Source organism: Orcinus orca, chromosome 2, assembly GCF_937001465.1.
Source record: "Orcinus orca chromosome 2, mOrcOrc1.1, whole genome shotgun sequence".
Classification (NCBI taxonomy): Eukaryota; Metazoa; Chordata; class Mammalia; order Artiodactyla; family Delphinidae; genus Orcinus; species Orcinus orca.
This window is the reverse complement of record NC_064560.1, coordinates 99,212,987-99,235,076: the sequence shown is the minus strand read 5'-3', so window position 1 is coordinate 99,235,076 and position 22,090 is coordinate 99,212,987. Positions and strand designations below refer to the sequence as shown.

The 22,090-nt window shown below is 45.2% G+C and overlaps 1 protein-coding gene across 2 annotated transcripts in view; it reads right to left on the bottom strand.

The window, feature by feature from the left end:
* MYO1E (myosin IE) overlaps positions 1 to 22,090 on the bottom strand; it is a 204,905-nt gene that overhangs the window by 144,187 nt on the left and 38,628 nt on the right. Inside the window, exon 1 of one of the 2 annotated variants that reach the window (XM_033437039.1) lies at positions 5,839 to 5,856. The exons of the other annotated variant lie outside the window; for it this stretch is intronic. Within the exon in view, the coding sequence (XP_033292930.1) occupies positions 5,839 to 5,841 (3 nt within the window). The 5' untranslated portion in view covers positions 5,842 to 5,856. Of the gene's footprint in view, positions 1 to 5,838; positions 5,857 to 22,090 lie in introns of those variants that run through there. 2 annotated transcript variants of the gene reach the window in all.

The following is a 22,090-nucleotide window of genomic DNA, read 5'->3' as shown; positions in this document are numbered from 1 at the left end:
GCAATTCAAATATAAAAATGGTGTGGGAAGGTAAGGACCGGTCAAGGTATCTCCACTTCTGCCCAAGAGAAAATGACACTGTGGCCAGGGCATCTACGACTTTAGTCTGCTACCCTAGAGCATCTCTAGGGTGGAGAAAGGAAATGCTCTCAGCAGTTGTCTGGTGAGACTAGCCCTTAGCATCACTCCAAGCTACCTACCATATTAACTGATTCGCACATAAAAGAAAATGTGACACCCTGGTTGGTTTTTCTAGAAACCAGCTTAACAGGTAAGCTCCGTGCTGCACAGAAAGCCTTCAATTTCAGATTCCAATCAAGTCTAAATCTGACTGGTAGAAGCAGCTGCCACCTTGATGAAATCCATTGTCCGAAACACAAAAGCGAGAGGCTACGGTGCCTTCTAGATTTCCCCTTGGAGTAAGCAGTGTAACCCACAGCTGGGTTATGTCTCCAAGTACTGACACCGAGGCACAAACGTCTCCTTTAATTTGGCCCTCTACAGACCTTGCAAGAGTGGTGGCACCATTTATCATACACGCAACTGGCACGAAGTCAGCACTCTAATGCAGCCTGTTATACGAAAGCAGCCCTGCAGGCTCTCTCCCAATAAAATACGACCACCAGGAATATAATGGTTCCCTTCCTGAATATATGGCACTGCGCAGCTAAGAGTTTTCACATACATTATCCTATTGGAGTGATGGCTGAAGTCCAGTCAGTCCTCTACATCCGCAGATTCCACATCCACAGATTCAACCAGCTGCAGACCAAAAATACTGGGGAAAAAAAATTCCAGAAAGTCCCAAAAAGCAAACTTGAATTTGCCACATGCTGGCCTCTATTTACATAGCATTTACACTGTACTAGGTATTATAAGTAATCTAAAGATGATTTAAGGTACATGGGAGGATGTACTAGGTTATATGCAAATACTATGCTATTTTAAATAAAGGAACTTGAGCATCAGAGGATATTGGTATCTGCAGAGGTCCTGGAACCAGTCCCCCAAGAGACAACTGCAGTTGTAAGGCAAGCATCTCTATTTCCATTTTCTAAATGAGGAAAGTAATGGTCAGGTACTTGGCCAAGGTCACATATAAAGCAAAAGGCAGAGTGGATTCCTACTCCACTGCTTCAGGTAGCCTCTTTTCATCTCTTCACAAAACTGGGGTGACAGTGACCCTGAGAAATAGTGAGCTGAAATATTTCTTAGTTCTAGAGTTTTCCTTTAGACTTCTGAAGCCCAGTGAAAATTTTACAAGGGCTGTTAAGAGAAAGGGCTGGGACTTCCCTGGTGGCGCAGTGGTTAAGAATCCGCCTGCTAATGCAGGCGGATTTGAGCCCTGGTCTGGGAAGATCCCACATGACGCGGAGCAACTAAGGCTGTGCACCACAACTACTGAGCCTGCGAGCCACAACTACTGAGCCCACAGGCCACAACTACTGAAGCCTGCACGCTTAGAGCCCGTGCTCCGCAACAAGAGAAGCCACCGCGATGAGAAGCCCGCACACTGCAACGAAGAGTAGCCCCCGCTCACCGAAACTAGAGAAAGCCCGCGCACGGCAGCGAAGACCCAACGCAGCCAAAAATAAATAATAAATTTTTTTTAAAAAGGGGCTCTCTTCTAACTACTCAGGTATGACACAAAATAAATCATAATGTGACTTTTGCCTTTTTCATTTTCTCTACTCAAATGACAGTTGTTATCTTTTCAGAAAAGATTTCCTCTCAAGAGGGCTCTGTTGAAACTGCCCTGGTTTGGGTAGAAATGGCCAGGGATCCAGCTCCCAGTCCGTAAGTACAGATAAGTGGCGACTATGAATGCAAAATTACTTACTCATGTAAATTAAGTTATAAACTGAGCTAATCATTGACCTTGGCTCAAATCGAATTTTAGAAAAATAGAATTCGTCATTAAATGCCTTCCTTAGATTTGTAATGTGCTCTGTAATTTTACAAAGCACCTTCACAGCCTTGTGAAGTTGATATTACTATCCTCAGTTTATAGATCAGGAAACTGAAGCTTTCAGAGGTTACGAAACTGGCCCCAGGTTGCGGTCAAGCCTCCTTTAAACGAACACAGATTTTCCAAATATACAGGACAGTATCACCCCTTCCACAGAACCTATTCCAGGATCCGCTTTGGTTGGGTGGTTTTTAGGGAGGTCTAAGGAAACAAGGGTTTGCTCTAGATTGGACGCTGTCAGAAAGCGTGGCAATTCTGTGATTGAGTGTCTCAATAAATGTTATCTACAGGGAGCGCTGACTGGAGGACAGAGAGGACCATAAAATGGTAAAGAAGCAGCGGCTACTCCTACTAGCATGGGAGAAGATGTCTGGTGGGTATCGTGGGTTGTACGGGAACTGTTTTAGTCTGTGCTTAGACGAAATTCCGCTGCGGCCCTGCTTGGCCTCACTTGACCATGGTTTCAGAAGGAGCCTTGTCTGGGGCCAGGGGTGTGAGCACCAGGCCAGCTCCAACAGCACCGAGGTCTAGTTGTGTCAGGACAGAGGAGGTGAGCACTTGCTTCTTCATTCTCAAACAGCTGCCTCTGAGCAGCCTTCACATCGAACAGCAAGTCAAAAAGGTCATTCAATAATAATTTAATTCAAACGAAACCTTTTCTTAGTGAAACCAAAAATGTCATCAGCACTAAACTGCCCCAGGAACTCCCTGACAGATTGGATAAGCCTTGAGTCACAATCCTCTTGCACTAACTTGTCTCTCTTCCTCCCTTACCATCAGCTCCTGGGCAGACAGGAAGCTGAACGGTGGGAGCACCTGCGCATTGCTCCCCAGCGTCTGTGCTTCCCTTCCTTGAGTGACACAATCTCTGGCTTTTAGTTGGGCACATAGCTACTCACAACAAAGAATTCATTCCCAGATTCTTGTGCGTCTAGGTGTGGCCGGGTGACGGAAGTGGAAGGGGTGTGTGCAAGTCTTAGGATGCGTCATAAAGAAGGGAGGGGGCGTGACCCCCTTACCCGCCTTGCTCCAAATTGGCAGGTGGTGGCCATAGCCCAGAAGGACCAGTGCCACACCCTGGGGGTGGCAGAGCAGAAATGGAAGGGAGCCTGCAACCCAGACAACTGCAGGGCTCCACACCAACCCTGCACTGTCTACATCCAGAATGTTAAATGGGAGAGAAATAAACACTCACACCTGTAACAAACAACAAAGCCCACTTGTAACTGCATCTGCATAGTCTCGGGTGGGACTGTTTTCCCCCCATTTAAATGTAATAAAATTAAACTTAATTCCAGAAGTTCTTCTAGAGCGCCAGGCTACAGAATCTGTTTATAATAATGGTGTATATTGGTATGCGTTTTTTGTTGTTGCTATGTTTACTAATTATTTTATAAGTGTATTTATGGCTTACCTAATTACACAGTATATTTCTTATTTTTACCTTTTTGTCTCACTCCCAATAAACCAGAGCCCTTTGATAGGGGCATAAAAGATACTGCACAAACATCTGGGGTTTTTTGTTTTGTTTTTTTTTTTTTTTTGCGGTACGCGGGCCTCTCACTGTTGTGGCCTCTCCCGTTGCGGAGCACAGGCTCCGGACGCGCAGGCTCAGCGGCCATGGCTCACGGGCCCAGCCGCTCCGCGGCATGTGGGATCCTCCCGGACCTGGGCACGAACCCGTGTCCCCTGCATCGGCAGGCGGACTCTCAACCACTGCGCCACCAGGGAAGCCCCAAATATCTGTTTTAATGAATCTTTAAAGACTCTGTCACGTAATCTTATTTTAACTTCTACTACTTCATCTATTCACTTCTCATCCTCCTGGGAGATATTCACATTTATGGAGGGACGAAAATACATACACCTCAGTGAAACTGCAAACTGCTATGCAACTGCTCCCCAGGTTGGCAAAACCTCAAATATTAAATTTGTGAGTGGCAAGATTTTAAAGATATAAAAATGCCTTTGTTTGTAAAAGGCCTCAAAGGACTGTTTTCACCGTTGATTCATCATATCCCTCACATTTGTAAGACCATTTGCAATTTAGAAAGTGATTTCATACTCATCATCTCACAGTCCTCATAGGCAGGCTGGATATTAGTAATTTACATGTAACAAACAAGGAGCTAGAAGTTCTAAGAGGGTGAGTTACTTGCTGAAGAAGCCATCCATCCAAAAATCCCTGTGGATGGCCCTTTGGGTGGCAGTAAGCTTTCTGGTACCTGTTATCTATGCACCTTGAGCTAACACCTCTGTGGGAGGGATTCTGACACGAAACCTCTGATCAGGGATTTGGGGATGGGATGTGAGCAAGTAGAAGGGCACTGGGGAAGCAATGCTGTCAGGGAAACACAGGAGAGCACAGAGACAGAAGGCTGAAGGGGCAGGCCTGACTAGATCAACGTTCCCAGTTTTATGTAGCTGGAAATGTAGGCCACTGCTTTCTAACTGCAGAGTGAAACTAAGTCCAAGTGGACGTTGCCCAGGGGCGCTGCCGGGATGACCTGGGTGGTGGCAGCGCTCCAGCACCCTGGGTAGCACTTGAGCCTGGTTAGCCAACCAGATCCGCCAGCAACTGCATTAATACCTTGGGTGCCAGAAGGATGAGGCTCTGCGGAGTTGTTTTCTATTGGAAGAACAAGCAGGTAACAGCAGCTGGGACTGACCACAGTGGGAAAGGGACAGAGATAGCAGCAGACTCTGTCTCTCAAATTCGATCTACGTTCATCCCGATTATAATTCTGACATTTCCTTCTCGCCTTCACCCTCAGGGTTTGCTTCGATTACTCCCAAACCCCTAATCTAGCCCTTCGGATGACAATGCAATTTATCGTTGATTCCAGTGAGTTTAAACAAACCCTCTACAGGAATTTGTTTATAATTTCTCTATTTTTTAATTTATTTACGTTTTATTTCCAGTGGGATAGAATGGCAAAGAGCTCTGGCCCCAAGAGTCAGAAAACCTGGAAGAAGAAAAAGAAAGGAGATGGAAAAGGAGGGGAAAGGGAATGAATATGTATTGTGCACCAGCTGAGCCAGGCACTGTACACACATTGTCTGATGTTCATCCTCACAATGATCCTACAAGAACGGGGTTGTTGGTTCACTGCTGATGAGAAAACGGAGCTTTGAGAAATTGAGCGTCTTGTGCAAACGCTTACCCCCACTCCCAGAAAAAAATCCAAAAGGACTGAAATTCAGTTCTTCTGCCCTGTCACGGGATTTTCCATTGTTCCAACGTTGTGAAAACCAGATCAGGTAAGAGATGCAAAAGCCAGCTACTAAAGGGTTAAGAGGACATTATGAGGATGATGCCAGGACCTGGCAGCTTATGTTCACAAAGAACATGTGAGTCTCCCTCGAGGTCAGCCAGTGGCCCAGTCTCAGCCTGGGGGCGGGGCGGGGCCTGGAATGGACCTGAATGAAGGGCCTGGAGGGCTGTGTCAGAAGTCCACTTAGGGCTTCCCTGATGGCGCAGTGGTTAAGAATCCGCCTGCCAACGCAGGAGACACAGGTTCGAGCCCTGGTCTGGCAGGATCCCACATGCCACGGAGCGACTAAGCCCGCGTGCCACAACTACCGAGCCTGCGCTCTAGAGCCCGCGAGCCAAAACTATTGAGCCCGCGTGCCACAACTACTGAAGCCCACACACCTAGAGCCCGTGCTCAGCAACAAGAGAAGCCACTGCTATGAGAAGCCCGCACACCACAACAAAGAGTAGCCCCTGCTCAGCACAACTGGAGAAAGCCCGCGCGCAGCAACAAAGACCCAATGCAGCCAAAAATAAAAATAAATAAATTAAAAAAAAAAAAAAAAAAGAAGTCCACTTAGGTGAGTGGATGCCATGCCCTGAGACAACTACACACCATTTAGAGGAAACTTCTCAGAAGGCTGTGGGCCAAAATTTTCTTTTTTCCCCATTTTTCCTTAAAAAATCTTTAATCCCCATGGATTTCCAAGGTTGCTCTTCACTTTCTTCCATATCATTTCCAGTTTATTATTCTCCTTTCCAGCACAATCAAGCATCTTTTGAGTTAACTGATGAGAGACAAAGAAAGAAAAACTTGTCTCTAAGGCCTTGTTTATCCTACCCCCCAAAATAAAACATACATATATAATACACAGATAGATATTACATCCCTGTACACACACACTGACTCTCACATCTTCCAACAGGCTGGTAACAAGCCTTGAGTCCCTCCCTCCCCCGACATCCAATCCTACTGGTTCTACCTCAGACCCGTTCCTCCACTCTGCCCACTGCTGTCTATTCTCACAGCCACAACTTACTCGAGGTCTCACTATTTCTCACCTGCAAGAGCACCCTAACTGCTCTTTTCGGTCAGTTCCCCACCTGCTGCTGCTTGGTCCTGTGCACCCACCCTGCATGATTACTTAAGTGAGCTGTTGGTATAACAGCAGTTTCCTAACCCTCCCCGAGAGCACATTACACAGGTGAGTTAACTAGTGGGCCCATTCCAGCAGCAAGTCCACTGCTTCCTTGAGCCCTAAAGCAATAAGGTGTAGCAAATAAGTGTCTGCTGTGGGTTGAACTGTGTCCTCCTCCGAAAACAGGGTACGTTCAAGTCCTAAAACCCCCAGTACTTGTAATGTGACCTGACTTGGAAAAAGGGGTTTTGTAGATGTAATCAAGTTAAAAGGAGGTCACTAGGGGGGACTTAATCCAGTATGACTGATGTCCTTATAAGAAGAGGAGAAGAGACAGAGACACAGCGAGAAGGCCATGTGACGACAGAGGCAGAGATTGGAGTGATGGAACAGATCCTCCCCTAGAGCCTTCAGGAAGAGCGTGATCTGACCAAATTTGGATTCTCGCCTCCGAAAGTGGGAGAGTAAGCTTCTGTTGTCTTAGGCCACCCAGTTTTTGATAATCTGTTACAGCAGCCCTAGGAAACTAAAACAGTATCTAAAGAAAGGTGGGAAGAGTTGACCATCAAGAAAGAAGCCTTCAAATCAAAACAACTCTACTTCGCAAGTTTGCCTCTGCTAGTTTCTTACCTTCTCCATAAGAAGCCAGGGGCCCCCACATTATGGTTACAAAGAACAAACCTGATTACCTCATTCCCTTTCTTGTTAAAACACCCCTCCATTTTCTATATGACAAACTCCAAGCCCCTAATAGCCATGTAAAGGCTTCAGAATCTGGTCCCAACCCATTTCTCCAGCACATCACCAACATCCCCTCCTCTCGACAATCCTCCTAGCACGCTGACCTCCAGCCATCACACTGCCCTGGAGTCCAGGGACTGATTCTCATGCACACTTGACAACAGGCACAGTGATGACAACCGTCCTGGGTGTCCACCAGCCGGAACCAGCCCATAACATCCTTTCTCTGAAGACCGAAGTTCACGCAGTGCTGAATCAGGCAGAAGGACCTGTGGCTTTGAGGACAGAAATCACAGGGGTTACCATATCAGAAGCAAAATTTGGTGGGTTTATCAGGCAGTATCAGTTGGCCGTATATGCAGCATTCTATTTCCTCTGAATTCACGTTGAGCGTTCACCAATCAGTAAGTTACTGAGTCATCTACAATGTGCTTAGCCCTGTGCAAGTGCAAGGACACACTGAAGAGTATATGAGGCATAGTCGCATTCACTCATCAAATGTGTTCGGTCTCGATGGGGAAAGGACTACTGTGCAACATGCTCGTGATGCAGGCAGCAGAGTCGATTCTATGGCTTATTCCAGAAACTGGAAGAGTTCAGAGAAGGGAAGTGACAAGTGTGAAGCGAGTAGTCAGGAAAGAGTAGGTGAAGGAATGGGAACTTAGGCTGGGCCTGGCAGATGCACAGGACTTGGTTGGCCAATCGGAGGAGGAGGGCTTTCCAGGGACAACACAAATAAGGTACGGAAGCAGAAGAAGCAAGTCATCACTACTGCTAGGGACAGCTAGTGCTCAAAGCACCATTCTTTTTTTTTTTTTAAGATACATTTTACCTTTGGAATTATTAATTGATCTGTAGGATGCTACTGTGATGCTTTTAATTTTTTTATTTATGTATTTTTTTGGCTGTACTGCGATGCTTGCGGGATCTTAGTTCCCTAACCAGGGATCGAACCCAGGCCCTCGGCAGTGAAAGGGCCAAGTTCTAACCACTGGACCACCAAGGAATTCCCCAAAGCACCATTTTTCCTCCCATTGGCTGTCAAGTAACCCTTTATTATTTTTCTTTGCAGTTCTTAACTAGCTGGGCATTCCACTGCACCACTGTTGATGTCATCTATGATGTCGTGAGGGTGGCGGCCATGGACACTGCAGCCCACAGACTGGGTGGTCCCCAGGATCTCTTTAATGGTGAGAGTTCTCTAGCTAAAGATCGATGCCGCATCTGTCAGGCAATGTTGATAATCTCATCAAAAGTGATGTTTCCACTGTGTTTAATGTTTTTCTGCTTCTTTTTGTCTCCTGACGGTTCCTTGAGGGCTTTGATGATCAGGGCAGAGGCAGAAGATACCACCTCAATCTGGGCCTGTCTGTTCTGAATTGTCAGTTTCACTGTAATCCTCATACCCTTCCAATCACCAGTTGCCTTGGCGATGTCATCACCAATGTTGTTTGGAGACAGACCCAGGGGGCCGATCTTGGGGGCCAGGGTAGACGTGGCACCAACTTCCCCACCAGTGCACCTCAGCTACACGACTTTGATCTCATTGGGGTCAAACTTAGGTGGCACGGTAGAGACAGCTGGTGTCGGATGAACCCGGATTCGGGATGACCAAAGAAAGTCAAAGCACCATTCTTGATTAGTTTAGTTCACAGAAAGAGCCTCCAGACAGCAACATCGGCAACACCTGGAAACTTATTAGAAATCAAAGTCCTGGCGCCACCCCAGACCTACTGAATGAGATGCTCTGGGGGTGAGAGTGGGACCGGCAATTGGTGTTTTTATGAATTCTCCAAGTGATGCTGATGCAGGCTAAAGTTTTTGAGAACCACTGCTCTACGGAGAAGACATGTTACAAATAAGCTTATAATATCTGTTCCTACAGAAGAAACTTTCAAATCATCTCTAACTGGAATTCATTTCATTCTTGATATAAGCTCAATGGTGGTCCAGCAACACGTACCCAGCACCAAGGCAGAGACAGTGTGTGCACACGTGAGTGTGTGTGTACACACAGACCAAATCAGTTGTCCGTCGGGAAGTTACTGTTAATATAACATCTGAGAAAGATCTAAAAAAATTAATTATTTAAGGAAGCAACACAGGACTGACGTGACAGTCCTATGGGACAGGAAATTCTATATACTGAAGATAAAGAAAGTGATTTGACCGTGGTTACTTAGAACCCAGAAATAATAATAGGAATATACTAGATACAACTGCTTCCCTTGTCATCCCACCATCCTTCTGTGATCATCTGGTGATCAGTTCTCTTATTTCCGTACACTGGAGGTGAGATCTGCACACTCTTTTGTGTTTTAACCTTCTGTACTTGAGGGCCGCTGTCAATTCCCTATTTTCACCACTCCTGCCAAATGGAGATTGGGTTTGTTTTGATTTGTGTTGGGTCTACAGCTCCTCGTTAAGTAAACTAGGACTCCGTGTCTGGGCAATGCACTCAAGAGAAAAATAGAAGGAATCAAAGTGAATTGTAGGGAGGGAAGGAGGGGGAAGTTCCCTGGAAGTCTAAAAGTAGGAAGCAAGGATGGTATTTTTGGCTTGGAACTTTCTGTACCACATGAAATTATGAGAATGACTTAATTGTTCCTGTGCATTTGAAACCGGAGAGACCATAATGGCTGGGTTACACCCAGACGGACTGGAACAGGACTTAGACAGGGTGGCCTCCTGCCAACGAAACCTGCTCTGCAGACATGAGTGACTGAGTCGTTCATGTTTTCAGGGTTGAGCTGTCTGCTGACCGCTGGCTTTGCTCTTCTCCCTTAATCTCCCCGGAGTAGACAGGGTGCTGTGTTACAGAGGGCTGCTATTTCAGGGGTAACCGGAGGGGCAGTGGGCTCCAGAAAGCCTGGGTTCTATCTAGTGGCTTTGTGCACTGAGGCAACTACATTTACTTCTCTCTGTTTCCTCATTTGCTGAATTAGAAGGGCAAACTATGTGCCTTGGCTCTTTCATAGAACGCTGGAGGAGAGAATAAAATGAGGGAATAGGTACAAAGAACATCCTTTGGAAAGTTAAGATTGTTATGCTATTGAGAGTTACTCCTGGACTCTCTTTTTTTTTTTTTACTTTTTTTAAAAAAATCTTTATTGGGGTACAATTGCTTTACAATGGTGTGTCAGTCTCTGCTCTATAACAAAGTGAATCAGTTACACATATACATATGTTCCCATATCTCCTCCCTCTTGCGTCTGTCTCCCTCCCTCCCACCCTCCCTATCCCACCCCTCCAGGTGGTCACAAAGCACCGAGCTGATATCCCTGTGCTATGCGGCTGCTTCTCACTAGCTATCTACCTTACGTTTGATGGTGTATATATGCCTGGACTCTCTTGTTTTCACGTAGCATCTTTTGCAACCCTCTTCTTACGATGGACACCTATTGGGTTGCCTGTCCTGCTCCCTTTTCTGCAGGAGGTGGCAGTCATGATGGTCAATGCCACCTTGCCACCTGACCACAGGAAGAGACCCCTGAGCCAAGTGAGACCAATCAGATTCTCATGCCCAGAAATTGATAACAGAGACGCTTAGGGGTGGAGCTGCCATTGGCTCAGGCTCATTACACAAACCCAGTAGCTCTCATGAGGCCATTTCACTCCCCAGCGGGCACTGGGCAACCTCTGGATTCGTTTTTGCTTGTCACACTGAGGAAGGGATACTATTGCCATGTAGTGGATGGAGCCCGGGGATGCTGCTAAACATTCCCCAACATGCAGGACAGCCCCTCACAACAAAGAATTATCTGGTCCAAAATATCAGCAGTATCAAGGACGAGAAACCCTGCACCAGAGGGGTGACTGCAAGGCAAATGCCTACAGAGTCCAGGCAGATAATAAAGGGCTGATGCAGGCAGTGGGGAAGCTGAGCTGACTGGAGCGTCTGAAGAAGAGGGCAGCCCCTATGCCGCTCCAGCCAAATGTCACCCCAGGAAATGAGGACTCAAGGTTGCCAGATCCGATGTATCTAGTGAAGCTGGAAATTCAGATTTTCATGTGAAATCTGATTTTTAAACTCTGGTGTAATTTTTTTTTTTTTTTAATGTATGGGCCAAATAAACACATCTTCAGGTCCCATGGAGGCTAGGGGGTCAGCAGTTTGTAACCTCTGATCTGAAGGAAGATCCAAAGTCTCCCTCACAACTCCCTGAAGCTATACAGCTCCTCCCCTTACTTCCTTGGATGTTGTAAGGAAGCCCAGGATGTTACACGTATCCCCCCAAAGCTTTAACTAGTACACACCCCTGCACCTCTCTCTCCCTCCCTCACTTCTGCTACATTTTTGACCTGATGTGCCATTTCCACCCAGAGAAGAATTTACATCTCTCAGGGTTGAAAGGAACCTTAGGAAAAAATCTAGTCCTGACCTGCCAAGAAGAATATCTGGCCAGTTACTTAACCTCTTCATGCCTCAGTTTCCTCATCTGTCAAAGGCAGATGATAATGAAACTTCATTGGCTGTTAGGAAGATTGAATGACTTCATGTATCGCCTCAGCCTCCTTGAATCCTTTGCCTGTGGAAATAATGCTCCAATGCTACTGCTGCTGTTAATAAAAGTAATAAAACTAGCACACCTTAGGTCAAGATTACATTTGTCTGAAGCTTAGCATAAAAACTCACACAGGGTGGAACTTGAGCATGAAATCAGACTTCCCCAGGACAAATAAGCCATGTCTCATCAGTTACTGAGACATTCTTGGAACACTGTGTGGACCCTAAAGAATATGTTTTATGTTGATGCATGGAGGGCCAACAAATCCTAGGGTGATTTGGCTCATGGTGATTCTGAGAAGCGGCAAGAACACAAGAGGGAAAGTGAGCAAAGAGAGGGCAGCAACCTATCTAACCTGCACTTGCAAAAAAAGGAAAAACAAAAGTGTACAAGAAATTCTTGGGCTAGAGTGCAACAATCTCTCACTATCTGAAGAATTTAGTGAATGCAGGTTTATGGCAAAGCTAACCTGTCACAGGGCTGTGGCATTCTTTGCAGCAGCCAAGTCATTGCGGCCTGAATGCTTTCCAAGGCTACTTGACCCTCATAAAAATCCCTGACAGTGGAGTGGGTACCATTTTTTCCCTCTGCCTGTGAAAAACTTCCTTGACAGCACCCATTACAAAGAGAACAGGGTCTGCTCTCCAGACTGGAGGCCAAAATGTTAATTAACTTATACCTGAGTCTGCCAAAAAAAAAAAAAAAAATGTGGGTAGTACTCTCTCTTTCCAGCAGTATTAGAGAAAGAAAGAAAGAAAGAAATGGAATGGAAGTGAATAAACTCCACAAAGAATTCTGATGTTAAGACCAAATGATTACATATGCTTTTTCACACTTGTCCGTCCTACTTTATTTCTGATCACTTTCTACCAAATAAACTGGTCTTTCAATGACGAAGTTCATTTCATCATGTGTAGATCGGATACCGGTTCTATTGCCTTCCACTGCACATTTCACAAAGGATTTATGAGTTTTTCTGGGTTCATTATTTCTATGAAAGCACTGTGCTATGTAAGTAAGGTATCATACAAAGCAAATAATGCACATTAAAAATTGAAACTATGGGCTTCCCTGGTGGCGCAGCGGTTGGGCGTCCGCCTGCCGATGCAGGGGACACGGGTTCGTGCCCCGGTCCGGGAGGATCCCACATGCCGCGGAGCGGCTGGGCCCGTGAGCCATAGCCGCTGAGCCTGTGCGTCCGGAGCCTGTGCTCCGCAGGGGGGAGAGGCCACAACATTGAGAGGCCCGCGTACTGAAAAAAAAAAAAAATTGAAACTATACTAGGAAAATAAATCTGGATTCAGTTCAAGCACTTGTGAAAGTTGATATTAAGAGATCACTCATATATGCTAATAACTAACTTCCCATGACTTTGTCAATAGCAAAACCCCCCAGATAACCTCAGTAGCCCGAGAGTATTCTACAGCATTGAGTTGCGTTCTTGCTAGGAGTGGTTTCCTCCACAGGCAGAGAAGAAAGTGCATCTGATATTTGCAATTTGGAAACGTCAAAAGGGGCATTATGGTTTCCAATCTTGCTCGCCATCCATCTATTCGATAAATATTTATTGAGTTCCTATTATGTGCCAGACACTTTGCTATGAGTTGGGAGATGGAGATGGACACGACAGGTACTTTTCTCTTCCTCTTGGGACTTACAGTCCAATGAGGCATAAAGACAGACTAACAAGCACTTCTAATAGTTTCATGAGAGTCATGTATGGTAAGACATATTCTTCTCATCTTCCTCCCTAAAGAAACCTGGAAGGAGGGGGATGAGAGAATTTAATCTGATATGAATCATGTAAACAGTCCAGGTTCTTGGGGCGAACTCTCAACTCGCCATCTCCAAGGTAAACCAACAGAGGAAATAATTTGTGAAGAGAGCAGCCACACAGACCTTCAAGAGAAGGGGAGACGGAAGTGAGGGACAGCTTTGGGAAAACAAATTGTCTGGCTTGTAAGGAGTCCAGGAGTGCAAAAGAAGAGTCATGAGAGAAGTACTAGGAAAGAAAGCTGGCGGGACACCAGGGAAGGCCTGGGACAACTGGCGTCAGGGACCTTTCCAAGTCCTGTACGTGGGTAACTAACGCAATCTTTATGATAACCCTATGAGGTAGGTAACGTTATCATCACTCCCATTCTACAAATGAAGCAACTCGGAGGCAGAGGTCGCGAAATTTGCCCAAGGTTGTTAGTAAGTCCTGGAGCCAGGATTCAAGCACACCCAGCCTGGCCCGAGAACCTCTGTTCCATGTTCCATGTGTGCTGAAGACTTTAGACATGCCTTAGTAGGAACTGGGAAGTCACAGAGGGTTCTTAAGCAAGGTACTATGTGACTAAAGCACTGATTCAGGAATTCATGTAGTCACTGAACACGGAATGAACTGGGGGTGGGGTGGGGGAGGGTAACTGGCATTTAATGAATGCCTCAGCTGTACCCAGACCTCCTCAGACTTATAATATTATCGAATTACCCAACCATCACTCTGGAAGAGACAGATTCCCATTTCACGGATACTGGACCTAAGTCTCAAAATGCCCATTCACTCCAATAGTGGTGGAATCAGATTTTGAACTCAAGTGAGGCTACCATGAAAGTCCCTGCGGTTACAACCACACTGTCCTACAAAGCTGAGGCAAGGAAACCAGGTGGTAGATTTTTATAATTGTCAAAATGAGTGGTCGTGAGAATTAGAGGAAGGGGTGGGTAGAAGACTTAATAACTAATTAGACACTGAAATCAAGGGAAAGACTGAAGAAAAAAAAAAAAGGAAATGACATCAGTATTTCAGGATTCTGAGACTGGAACACTTGTGGTACCATTCACAGAAATGAAGGAATTCAAAGTAGTAAGATGTTTCCGCTTTACTCCAGTTTGGGAGGTAGGGGATAGAAGAAGGAGCTGACCAGAAGAGTGACTGAGAATACTAACACTTATTGAGCACTTACTAATTACCAGGCACTGTACAACGGGAGTTACACGCACCAACTAATTTCTCACAAAACTCTGAGATAAAGTGCTGTGAGAAGTAAATTAGTTTATTATCCCCATTTTAAAGACGAGAAAAATTAACAAGCTACCCAAGATCACGCAGTAAACTGTAGAGCTGAACTTGCAACTGAACTTGAAATAAACCCATAAATTAACTTCATGTCTGACAGGAACTGGATACTTCCTATAAACCTCAGAGGAGCTAGAAGACATTATAATGGGTTAGAAAGACTTTCATGGCTGGGTAAATCTACAGAAGCAGAACCAGTATGAATGGATAAATGTCACACACAAAAAATAAATTTTAGCTTGAATATCAAGTTTCTGTGGTAACCTGTATTTATTCTCATTTCAAAAGAAAATAAATGGATTATGTAAAATTCCTTTAAAAGAGAAAAACAAAAGAGACACAATTGCCCTGACATTTCTAATAAGTTTAGCTGTTCAGAAATAAGCAGGCTCCCTTCTGAGACATCATATATTCAAGAACACAGTCAGAAATTGTCAGAAGGATTTCTGGACAAGGGAAAGCTGGGACATAAGAGCACCAAGATAGATCTCTCTTAACGTCCTGCCTTTTTTCCTTCACTGGTCACTTCTCAATGTTACCCTTCTCCCTGGATGACGCTACTGGACTCCTCTGAGAAAAGGTGGCCTTAATGCCAGCTTTATAGCTTAAGAAACTGTCACAGTGAAGCTGTATTTCTTTAAATCTTTTCTTAAAAAATATTTATTTATTTATTCTGACTGTGCTGGGTCTTAGTTGCGGCACACTGCATCTTCGTTGGGGCATGTGGGCTCTCAGTTGCAGCATGTGGGCTTTCAGTTGCGGCATGCATGTGGGATCTAGTTCCCCGATCGGGGATCGAACCCAGGCCCCCTGCATTGGGAGTGTGGTGTCTTACTCACTGGACCACCAGGGAAGTCCCAGTGAAGCTGTATCGATACCTACAAATGGTTTTGACAATTGTGACCTTACGAGCTATTTTTTAGTTTTGAAAAGTGAAATTAAAAGAAAAAAGAAACCCACAGCACTTTTAGACATAAAAGCCCAAGCTTTTTGTGGTTAAACAATCCCGACCATTTGAGAGAACAGTCAAATGTTTTTCAAGTTCAAAGTGCTTACCTAGCATGGTTTATAAGGAAGCCAAGAGAGTCGGTGATGGGCTGAAAGGAAAGTGTCCTGCTTACCTGGCTATTTTAACAACCTAAGTAGCTCTGTCAGAACGAAAGTGAAATCTAATCAAGTCCTGACCCAGATTTTATTGATTCTAAGAAGCACATTGGTGGGGAGGGGGGAGCAGGGGAAGCACAATGTTTTGTTTTTGTATTTTAACACAGCTGAAATCAGACTGTATCTTACAACTGATGACATGTCTCTTTTTACTTAACAGCATTTTTCTTTCCTAGATATACATTTTAAATGGTGCGTCTTAAAAATCAATGACAACAGGGGCTTCCCTGGTGGCGCAGTGGTTAAGAATCCGCCTGCCAACGCAGGGGACACGGGTTCGAGCCCTGGTCCGGGAAGATCCCACATGCCACGAAGCAACTAAGCCCGTGAGCCACAACTACTGAACCCGCGTTTCAAGAGCCCGTGCTCCGCATCAAGAGAAGCCACCGCAATGAGAAGCCCGCGCGCCACAACGAAGACCCAACATGGCTAAAAATTAAATAAATAAATAGTTGTTTAAAAAAAAGAAAAAATATCAACGGCAACAGAAAATGGAAATAAGGTTGACAGAAAAGAAACATCAGTTTTTTAAAAAAATAAACAGATGGAGACTTAGTTTTGATGAAATGTGCTCATTTCTGAACACGATACATAAACAGTTTCAATTTGAGAATTTAAATTCCTACTGAAGAATTAAGGGTGAAAAAAGAAAAAAAAAAAGAATTAATGGTGATATGACGCAGGGCTGTGTGCACTGCAGCAGCACTGGTGCGGGCTGTGGGCCCTAGGTGGGGAGGGGGCCTCGAGGTTAAGGGAAAGTAGCAGACTTGGGGTCTGGCTGGCCCACAAGAGCATCTGGGGGTTGTCACCTTCTATTACTACTAAAGCTTTCAGGGCTCTGCTGTTCCGAGTTCGGAGCTACAAAGAGCCTTCTGTGTGCTCACAGAGACTTCTCTGACCCCAGGACCCCCTCCTTGCTGCCTGGAGACAGAGGAAACTTCCAAAAGCAGGATGAAAACAGAATCCTAGAGACATCTGAGGTTCAAGACCTAAAGGGAAGGGGGAGGGAATCTCCCCTTGTCTCACCTGTACATTTGCATGAAGTGGGGCATCCTTCCACGTGGCCTCGGTCCTAGAGGGCAGGACCCACTTTGGCCACAAATTATAAATAGAAGAAGGCTTAGATGGGAGATGGTGAGGTAACTAGATTTTCTGAGGTCAAAGAACATGGCACAAAGTCAGACAAGTACATATATCTATGGGGACAACGAGGCAGAGTATCTAACATCGAACTACTAGAAAACCCAGTCTTTACTAAGCAGTGTCCCTAGTCTGTGGACACACAAAAGGCAAGTGTTGGTCAAATCAGTTAAATCCTGAGTCGTATAAGACAGAATAGTTTGTTTTAGAAAATCAGGCTGTCTTGTTTTGGGAATTGGGCAGATTTGGGGGGGCGGTCAGGAGGGTTGGAGAATCTGGGTTGGTTCAAGGTGAGAAAAGTGGGGGAAGGAGCATCTCAGAGATGCTGATACACAGAGCTCCCCAAGTTCAAGGTGAATGTTCTTCTCCCTGAATCCCAGGTAGGAGAGAGCTGTGTCCTGTCTGTTTATTCCTATCTGAGTACCTCACACAGAGCAGAGCCTCAGAATTACTGGTTGAATGAATGCCCAAGTGCTACACCTACTTTGGTCAGACTGTTGAGTAAACTTTTGGAATAAGAAGGAGTCTTATGTCCTAAAGATGTTAAAAGACTCCTAAGGGCCTTACTTCTATCAGGGAGTAAAGAAGGCCTTGAGGAGAATCTCAACTGCAAGTTACAAATTTAAAATAATAGTTGAATTTGTTTTTATTTTTAGCATTCTAAGGCTTTTTGCAAAGATATGACTTTAACCTGGGGAACCATCTTCCCTTCAGCAGGGTTTCACAATCTAAACTAATTCAATTTTTCTTTTCTATTAGGGGAGAAAAAAAATCTCCAAATTACATAACCAGGGATTTTGTGGAAATGATCGAAGCTTGACAGAAGGCCTTAAATTCCTGTAGTGAGTCCCAGTCAGCAGGGTGTGAGATCAGCTGACCAGCACACAGCTCCGAGATAAATTGTTAGTGGAGATGATTTACCATTTCAACTCAGGATTTCCTAGAGTATGATAGTGCGATCTAATAATACATCCTTTAGAAAGTAAGAACTGGGATCTCCCTGGCGGTCCAGTGGTTAAGACTCTGCACTTCCAATGCAGGGGACGCGGGTTCGAACCCTGGTCAGGGAACTAAGATCCCACATGCCACGTGGCACAGGCAAAAAAAACAAAACAAAACAAAGCACTAAAATGTACATGTCCAATCACTTTGTAAGCTTTTTAAAATGAAAGCATATTAATAGTCATTTTTAAAAGTAATCTAGAATTTCCTCCTTATTTTTTGGTAAATTAATTCAATTAGTTAAAATTAAACAAGTATTTGCTTCTTAAACAGATCAAGGCTGGGAAAAAGCTGCTGAGTGTAGAAGCTTGGTGCCTGTTTTCACTGCATCTGTCGTGACCCTATATTAGCTTAGGCAGGTCTTTGGACTCTGAGTATCTGGCCTTGATCTTCTCGCCTGTCAAATGGGGGACATGGATTGACCCTCACAGCCCTTTCCAGCTCTGACCTCTGTGACCAGGGCTGTCCAGCGAATCAGAATGTGGAGGCATCAAGAACCTTCTCAAAGCACAACAATTAGAACTTTCAAAGTAATGGGAAGAAAAGAGTCATCACACATTCTAAATGGTTTTGGATACTTTAAAGACCAAACTCTAATCAAACTCAAAGGTTTGGTTCCTCTTCTACTGGGTACATTTTTTTCATTATCAAGTGCTTATATGGAAAAAAGAAAAACCCAGACAGCTATGTATTTCTCTCAATACACAAATAATTCTCACTTCCTCTGGAAAATTGCACAGTAGGATTAGTTGGGTGGTCAGCCTGAACCCACCTTCCAATTTAAAATCACAAGATGTTTTTCAATGTCACATCAACTGGTGATATCTGTTGGTTTTTAAATAATACTCTGACTCCTACACAATGGGTTTACATTTTTATGGTTTTATCTTTCTGCTTTTCTCTATGGACCTTGCTTTTGTGTTAAAATATGCACTGCTGGGAATTCCCTGGTGGTCCAGTGGTTAGGACACGGCTCTTTCACTGCCGAGGACTTGGGTTCAATCCCTGGTCAGGGAACTAAGATCCTGCAAGCCACATGGCGTGGCCAAGAAAAAAAACAAACAAAAAAACTGATCAATAATAAGAAAAATATGCATTGCTACTTGCAATCTTTATAGCTATGCTTTAATTAAAGATGTGATCGCTACATAAACTCCTCCCTTTGTCAATGAAGTAGAAAGGACACTGGAAAATGACTCAAAGGCATCCAGTTCAGAGTCCAACTCTTACTGGTTGAGTGGCCCAGATCCCATCCACCACCCAGAGAAGTAAAAACGGTTTGTAAAACCGGAACTGCCATGGCCATGATGGTGTCGTCTCCCTTTTGGGGGGAAGCTATTTTCCCACTTGACTCTTATCATGGAGCACACCGCTCTAAGCAGGAATCCCCATTCTGGCCCTCCACCTTGTAGGGGACAAGGCTCTGCCACTTGTCCCCAGGCACCCAATACAAGTGCAGTCCCAGGTCACCACTCGGCACTGCTAAACTCAATGCCTGTTTACCTATGCCATTTTGTACATTTTTTTAAGGAAAGCTAGTCTAAATACTACTTTATATATTGGCACATTGCAAGCATTATATAAATACTTGCATTTATCTACCTTAAAAACAGTACAGGGCTTCCCTGGTGGCGCAGTGGTTAAGAATCCGCCTGCCAATGCAGAGGACATGGGTTCGAGCCCTGGTCCGGGAAGATCCCACATGCCGCGGAGCAACTAAGCCCGTGCGCCACAACTACTGAGCCTGTGCTCTAGAGCCCGCGAGCCACAACTACACAGCCCGTGTGCCACAACTACTGAAGCCCGCACGCCTAGAGCCCGTGCTCCACAACAAGAGAAGCCACTGCAATGAGAAGAAGCCCGCGCACCACAATGAAGAGTAGCCCCCCGTCGCTGCAGCTAGAGAAAGCCCACGTGCAGCAACAAAGACCCAACTCAGCCAAAAATAAATAAATAAATTTATTAAAACCCCCCAAAGAACAGTACACTCTGAGGAGAGTTCAGGAGGGCAAGTATGGAGGCAGAGAGACCAATTAAGAATATTCTATACCATTCTAGGTGAGAAATGGTGGTCTATGAATTAGGGTGGCAGCTATGGAGTGATACAGAGCTGTCAGATTTGCTGTCTCTTTATAAGTAGAAGATGTGTTGATGGCTGGATGTTGGGGGTGAGGGAAAGAGTGAAGTCAGGGAAAAGCTGGGTTGGGCTGCCATTTCCAGATACATCCTGGGCCAGTGAGCAAAGGAATATTAGCCACAGGGACAGCCCCTTCCCCGTCCCTCCCCAGCACTATGGGAGCTGTCTCGACAGAGAAGGAGGGGGGCCCAAGAGTACGGGTAGGAGTGCGGGAGCTCACCCCTTGCTGAAAGGAGACAGAGGAGAAGGCAAAGCCTCCCGGAGGTTCCTACCTCTGAAGGAGATGGAGAGGGGTGGTGGGGCTCAGGTGCTGGTGGGCTGGTACCAGCAGGAGCAGCTGCGATGGTGACAGTTCTAATTCTAACGCACTACACCCAGCGGGCACAGGGCCAGGTGACAGAGGCAGCAACAGACAGGGTGAGAGAAAGTTCACCCATGGGTGTTAACCAGACACTAAAAGGCCTTGTGGAATTCGGCCTTTGCTCAAACCAAAGATAAGAAGTAGGAGCAGAGCGGTGCATTTTCTTGCATTGGGGAAGTGGCTTCAACTTGGATCGTGGCTACTTCCCAGAGTGTGGCGTGGAAGAGAGATTCTGTGGGAGGCAAGAGAACTTGATCCCATTCCCAGACTCAAACCGTCAAGACTTTAAGCTCTGGAACGCACCTGCATTGGGTTGGCGACTGACCAGACACTGAACCAAAGGAGTGTCGGGAAGGGTGTCAGAAACTTCGTTTTACAACCTCTGTGAACCCCCAGATGTGGTGCTGTTTTTGGTATCTCTCCAATCCACAGAACATGAAGTAGCATTATGGTTAGTATCTTATGAAGACAGATCATGGGAACTGCAAGGACACACACACATTTCAGCTGTCCAGAGATCAGCCTGATCAAAACACAGATGTTTTGAACCATGTGGAGAGGAAATCTGACCACTTGACAAACCTTCTCAACATGGCTGTTCCCTGGGGAAAGGACTTCGCTAGACCTCCATACATTGGGCAATCCACAATGGACTCCAGTATGGAGTTTACAGCGCCTACAGGGTTAAGCAGTTAGGGTATGTGAATATCCAAGAAATGGGGAAAGGAGTAGATACCGGGGTTGTTTATGACTGTCTGTTCTCAAAACAAAGGCAGAGCTATAGTACCCACTTACATTCTGTAAGAGGGCACTATTATTACAGATGAAGAAACTAGCTCAGAGAGATTAAGCAACTTTGCACATAATTAACCAGGGCACATTAGGATCTGAACCCAGCACTCTGCTGACACCACAGCTGCTTCATAAAGGTTCCTGTCATCAGCAGATGGTAAGGAGGGACTCAAAATGAAATGTGAGTCTGAGGCTAACATAATAATAAGTATGAGAATACTATCAATAATGACTGTGATAACTAACATTTACTGAGTGCTCAGTATTAATTTATTTATCAAATATTTATTGAGCTCCTACTGTGTGCCACGCACTGCTATGGGCACTGGAATACAGCTTCCCCAAGGAGCTTCCTCCACATTCTAGTGGAGGAAACCTCATGCCAGGTCCCACAAGTTATTCCTTTTCATCCTCAAGCAACACTGTGATGTACGTACTGTCATAACCTCCATTCACAATGAGGGAACCAGAGAGGTTAAGTGACTTACCCACTGTTCCAAAGCTAGAAAGTGATGTGGAGCCAGGGGCAGAACTCCCTAGAATCTGAGGACCAACCCAGTTCATTAGATGTCCCAACAGCAAACCTAAACGTGCACTATTGGAAGAAAATGGACCAAAGAATATAAATATCTGGGGTAGCTCCAAACCAAAAGAGATTTTGACATCTGTTCAAAAGAGCTGCAGAAACACTTTGAAGGACATTCTAGGATGTCTGCAAATCAGAGGGAGGAGGAAGCCCACCCAAACTTTCCCACAATTTCGTGTTCCTTCCAAGTTCATGGCCTCACATGACTCAATATGGAAACTGCCAGCTATCAAA